Source organism: Quercus robur, chromosome 10, assembly GCF_932294415.1.
Source record: "Quercus robur chromosome 10, dhQueRobu3.1, whole genome shotgun sequence".
Classification (NCBI taxonomy): domain Eukaryota; kingdom Viridiplantae; phylum Streptophyta; class Magnoliopsida; order Fagales; family Fagaceae; genus Quercus; species Quercus robur.
The window spans coordinates 37,327,171-37,333,164 of NC_065543.1; the positions used below are offsets into that span (position 1 = coordinate 37,327,171).

Here is a 5,994-nt window from a genome sequence, read left to right on the forward strand (position 1 = left end):
ACTCTTCATAAGCCTGGGCCAAAATTGTCTTTTGGGCTTTGAGCTTTCTATCTATTTTCATAGTTGGGCTTTGAACTTGGGTTGTGTTGGGTCATGATTAAGCTTGTCATCCTCATTGGGTTTAAAACACGATGCTAATCATTTTGGTAACAATTTGATTTCTCATCATTAGAATTGGGGGGCTTGGATATAGGTTGGAACAAAATGGATGTCTACATAAACAGAGCCTAAAAATTTAAGAGCATCATGCACATCAAACTAAAGATTGTGATCAAGCTTAAGCAATTCATCAAATGGACATAAAACATGTCATTTCTAAAAATGCATCTCTCTTCTACCAAAAAAATATATATGTATATTCTTAATATATACAAAAGAGTTGTACCACCATCTTTAAGTAACATCCCACGGATTGAATACCTATTGTATAAATATTCTTTACAGAAAGAACAACACCACCCCCACAACCAAAAAGCAGAAAAATAGAAAGAAAGCTATGGAAGGGAGATAGAGGAGGGGTATAGGGGGAGAAGGGGAACCCCGCCACTTTTACACCTTTATTGGTTGATTGTTCCATCAATCCAACATTTCCTCTGAAACCAAAGTAGCAGTGATCCACCGTGTTCATCCATTTCAGTGATCTTTTATGACTTTTCCTTCTCATCATCCTGTCGGTTCAAGCAACTTTCAGTCAATAATAGCACTAAAGGCAGTCAAAATGATATCAAATATAAGATAATTACATCAACTTAAATGATAAACACTGCTTTGAAACTTAAATGGGTTTTTAAGAACTTTTTTATGCTCAAATCTCAATTTATGTAAACTCTCACATATATATAAACACACAAATTCTTGAGCATGGAATTCATTAAATTAGTATAAGAATTTAGAAACACATTGTGCTTACTGAACTATCCACCATTTTGTCAAAATCATCATCAAATCCCCCATCAGCATCATCTATAAAAGACAGTGAGATGATCAGTACACAGAATTTCACAGAATATAGAAGTTCAACAAAACAGAAGTGGCTCCCATGCCCCCACATAGTCATACAAAAAACTGTGGCATATCATATCTACAGATGATGCACATCAACTATCACTGCATATAGTAAAAAATGACTTAAAGTTGTAAACAATAACCCGTGCCAACATTTTTTTCTAGCTCGTGTCTAAGCTCTTTGAGCACCCAACTAATCCCCATGCGCATGCAGTCATGCCATTCCACAAGCCCTTGGTAATTATGGGATAATTCCTTGGGGGTGACCAGTATTTGAACTTGGGTGATGATTCCTAAGGAGCCTAGTTATCAAGGAAAAAATAAATAAATAAATAAAACTTCCCAGTCCAACAAGCAATATAGTTTTAAAGTTTGTCACAAAACTCACAAACTAAGAATAAAAGCATAAAGGGTGGATGATTTTATCATCCATATCCATTGTTCTTCTGAAGAAAGAAGGCTATTTTGGAAATCTTTCTAGTGTTTTACAATGAAGAATAACTAATTGGTGTGGATACTTGTAAAGTTTAAAAGATCAATGAGTTAATCCAAAAGCAGCAGTATGTTTACTGCATGGCCTAAACAACCCACTTTCTCTCCAGAATTAGGCTGTTCATTTAGACTAATTTTTTAGGAACTTGAACAGTGTCATCCTCATATGCCAAATCTGCTCACAATTTGAAAATAGAAAATAGATGCATTTCAAGGGAAAAAGGTAGGAAGTAAAGATGCATAAATTGTTTTGCTGAACAACCAACACATTAACAGGTCAATAATACATTGCAATCTACCTGGGCCATCATCACTGTCTCCAGGATCTCCCAAGAGAAATTCATCCAAATCTTGCTCTGTAGATGAGCTTGAAGTTTTAATTTTCTGGTTTACTTCCTTCGCCTCTGGTTTAGAAGTTATTTCAATTTTTTGAGATTCCTCTGCTCCATCATCTTTCACTTGTTCTGTTGATTTTAACTCAGGATCCTCCACGTATCGCTTTTCATAGCTAAAGATATCATAAGAGAGGACTGTTTACAATACATCACAAAACAGTAGGAAACTACAACCCAAGTAAAAAAAAAAAAAAATGCAATAGATTGAGAGAAATTCTAGAAATACCTTAGAGTCAAAAGAACTATGTATACAAAATTTATATGTCTAGAGTAAATGCTTATATGTATCTAATTACACATATGCATGCATGTCTTATACATTAGTCTATCCAAGGAGGAAAAAACCATATGATTTTGGACAAAATCAGACACATAATAATAAGGTAAAAAATTGCATTTTGACAGCTACCGGTGTAAGCTGTCTCGTAGTGATTTAAATTCAATTCCCAACAAAGTATGTACAAGTACAAACCACTTTTAGATTAAGTTCCATACAAAAATATAAACTTCTAATATGTTTTTCTCTCTAGAAAAAACATATAAGTTTTGAAAACCCATGCTTACAGTCAATCAATTCTTAATCATATAAGTTTTGACAGTGAAAAATGGACCGTAGATAGTAGCTTGTCATGGCAGATATAATTTTTGGTAGTGATCATAACAAGTTGGAAGGTGTTAAAAGAAAATAGCTGGACCAATCAACTGATCTTCCGCAGAGTTAGAAAAGAGAGAGAGATTAAACAAGGAAGGAAAATTGAAAAAGCAATTCAAAATTTTGAATGCAAAAAATGAAAACAGCATAAAATATTTTACATTATCTAAGCACCAATCTACCCAAAGAGAGTCTGATAAATATCTGGCAACAATAAAGATGTCACAAAAGGGGGCTAGATAAACACTATGACTATCTAAATGCTTTTAAGAACATTTGAAGCAACATTAGTATATCAGTCATAAATGGAATGGGAATAAAAAGTGAGAATGAAGGCTCTAACCCAATAGACAAAGTTACTTACGGTGCCACATGACTATTCACTAGTATAAAATATATTCTCCAGAACTTCCTCTCTTTCATGACACGTGGGCATAGCCCATATCTCAACTTTGAAATTTCCTGCCAAAAAAAAAAAAAAAAAAAAACAGTTATAAAGCATAAATTTTCAAGTAAAAAAGTATAATAAACCTAAAAGCCCAGGAAGATGTTTATGCATGTATGCACATTGCAAATGGCAGAATGGACAAGCCCAGATGCTTTTTGATAGGTAGATAGTGAGGGAGGGGGAGGTTAGGTTCGAGCCACAAACACAGGGCACCACAGTTTTTAATGAATGGAAGATCATGCAGAATGCCTAACATAACAAGAAAGATATCATTCTCAGGCTCATTTCAGTATCAACTATCAAGTCATATTAAGTTTAACTGGGTTTGGTTCGCGAGTAAGCTTGTTTGTAGATAGGTGAGGCTTGGCAAGGTTCAGCAAGAGGAAGTACAAAGAAGTGTATTTCTTTATTATTTAAACTCAGAAATGCATAGTGTACTTGCTCCCCAATCACTGTATTCAGATTCTTTATCAGAGCCAAAGTTGACTTTTGTAGGTTCCTAAATATGCTTTTTTTGGTCATCCAGTAAAATACGGTCTTACTATTATTTTGTGGAAGTGTAGCCATCATATATACATGGGGATGCCACATGTGAATTGACAATCTCTTTTGTATATTATACACATTAGAAAATATGAAGGAACCGTGACAATCCAATCACAATTAGAAAGTTCAAATGACACACATAGTAATTTATGGGGCTAGGCATTAGGAATGAGAATTCAAGCAACCAAATAACAAGGACATTATTAACATCAATGGAACTAGTTGACAAATAAAATATCTCAAATTGGTAAAGATGATGTAGAATATTATTCTCTAGCATCTCTACACCAAATTTAATGGAAACAAACAAAGAGCATGTTTCAAATCTTTGTAATATTTGCTCTGTATGCAATCAATCAGTATCCACTATTCAGTATTCAAAATTTTTCTTTTTTTAAAAATGCAGTGCCTTCTCTTTACGTGACAATAGCACCAAATCTATGAAACATGATGTCAATTGAAAGGCATCAGATCTACTCGGGCCTTAAACCTGTCCAATCTTTCTTTCTAAGTAATTCAATTGTTACAACAAGTGGGGATTGTTCATTCGTTCTCCTCATAAAAGAAACCAAGAAATGCAACTGAGTGACAAGGCTCTACTCTAGGCTTTGACAATCTAATTATTTTCACTTGTATAGCATTTCGGCTTCCAGCTATTAATTGATTCCATAAGACCAAGCAGTTACTACTTACTACAAGGTCAAACATTTCATTCCCAAATCCAAATTATTAGTTTTTATTTAGAACCTCTGGTAACTTTCTATTTTCAGTTCTAACAAGGGGGACTACCTTGACAGTCGAAAGAACAAGATTGGCGTGTTTTTCTTGCCACTCTGTAAGATCCTGCCTAACATTTGAGACAGTAGGTATATCGGACATTTGTGTATCATCTGCACAATCGAAAAAACACCCTTCTAGTAAACTCTGAATAATATGATAGAATGCAAGACAAAAAATCAATAACAATACACAAAAACAAAACAAAAGTATTCACAAAACACCATTCTAACACAAAATAAATTACAGCTCAAGGTTGAATTTTGAACTCTCTTCAAATATAACACAAAATAGAGCAAGTTAACGGGACGCAAACAAAACTGTAGATTGGTTTAGTTGTGTTAACCTTGTAAGGGAAAATCCTTAAACGTGGTGATGTTGATTTCCTTGACGAAGTCTCTCAGCACTTCGGTTATGCCGAACTTCTCCAGATCATTCTCCAAAGCCAAGGGAGTGTGAGGGGAAGAAGGTGAAGGAGAGACTGTGATTCCCTCGGCCAAGACTTTAATCTGGTCAGCTCGCTTCACGGCTTCGGATTTGATCAGCTCGGCTCGCTTCGAGGCCTCGGCGGCGAGCTCCTTGGACCTCTTGGTAGTCTCGGAGACCAGGTCGGAGAGTTTGGTGGCTCCGACGGAGAGTTCCTGGGTTCGCTTCGCTGCTTCCTCAGCTAGGCTTCGGGCTCTGTTCCACAAGTCCATGCCTTTAAGGCTCAAAGCTCTGTCTCTCTGTCTCTCTCTGCTTCTGTCTGTTTTATTACAATGTTTTCTTTGTTCTTCATCTTCAGGAAAGGTACATATTGGGCTTCCACGTGGCGTGGTTGACCATTTTGATGCTATATCTTATTTTACACGGTTTTTGATGATACTATCGTAAGGCATACATTAGATAAATTAGTAAATTATTTTAGAAAAATATTTTTATGAGAAAATAAGAAAGTAGCTAATTTTTTAAATATTTTTGTTAATTTCTTATAAACAATTTTCTAAAATATATAATTAGTGAATACGTCAGAGTCTTTTGGGTTAAAATTGCAAATTTTAAAGTTAATTTGCGTTATACCTACTGTTTGAAGTTAATTGGGGAAATGAGGAGAGAGACTGAATTTCGGCAATGGCGTTGCCGAAATTCAGCCAAAAAAAAGGAGGAGAGAGAATACGATACCGAAATTCAATCAGAAAGCAGAGAGAGGAGAGAGAATAAGAAAAAAAAGTAGGAGAGAGGAGAGAGAATAGCAAAAAAAAAAAAAAATTTTCCCCACAATTTCGGTGATGCCATTGCCGAAATTGTTGGGGAAATTTTTTTTTTTCCCCACAATTTCGGTAATGCCATTGCCGAAATTGTGGAGGAAAAAAAAAAATTTTTTTCCCACAATTTCGGTAATCCATTGCTGTTTTTTTTTTTTTTTTTTTTTTTTTTTTTTTTTTATTTATTTACATTTACGGCAACGCTATTGCCGAAATAAGGGGATTGCCGAAAATGTGAAAAAAAAAGAAAAAAAGGAGAAAAGAATTACGGCAATGGGATTGCCGAAATAGGAAAAAAAAAATTCCCCTGTTTCGACAATACCATTGCCGTAAATGTAAATAAAAAATAAAAATTACGGAAAAATAATTTTCCCTATTCGGCAATAGCGTTGCCGTAAATGTAAATAAATAAATAAAAAGAGAAAACAGCAATGG

The 5,994-nt window shown here is 34.8% G+C and overlaps 1 protein-coding gene across 2 annotated transcripts; it reads right to left on the reverse strand.

Moving 5' to 3' along the window:
- Positions 1-259: 259 nt before the first annotated feature.
- LOC126702266 (uncharacterized) lies at positions 260-5,088 on the reverse strand. Of its 2 annotated transcripts, XM_050400940.1 has the most exons (6): positions 4,662-5,085; positions 4,328-4,428; positions 2,909-3,006; positions 1,797-2,005; positions 911-963; positions 260-668 (listed from the first exon to the last, which is right to left on the reverse strand). In XM_050400940.1, exons 1-6 carry the CDS (start codon positions 5,011-5,013, stop codon positions 645-647), a joined length of 837 nt encoding a protein of 278 aa, XP_050256897.1. In that variant the 5' UTR covers positions 5,014-5,085; the 3' UTR covers positions 260-644. The 2 variants fall into 2 exon arrangements, with proteins under 2 accessions (XP_050256897.1, XP_050256896.1); XM_050400939.1 differs by lacking the exons at positions 260-668; positions 911-963 and adding an exon at positions 974-1,307 and having other exon boundaries at positions 4,662-5,088.
- Positions 5,089-5,994: the final 906 nt, after the last annotated feature.

Coding starts and splice junctions, on each gene's coding strand:
- LOC126702266 (XM_050400939.1), bottom strand. CDS start 5,013: ATGGACTTGTGGAACAGAGCCCGAAGCCTAGCTGAGGAAGCAGCGAAG. Junction 4,429..4,661: donor TAAGGATTTTCCCTTACAAG/GTTAACACAACT, acceptor TCGATTGTGCAG/ATGATACACAAATGTCCGAT. Junction 1,308..1,796: donor AGACAGTGATGATGGCCCAG/GTAGATTGCAAT, acceptor CTTGATAACTAG/GCTCCTTAGGAATCATCACC.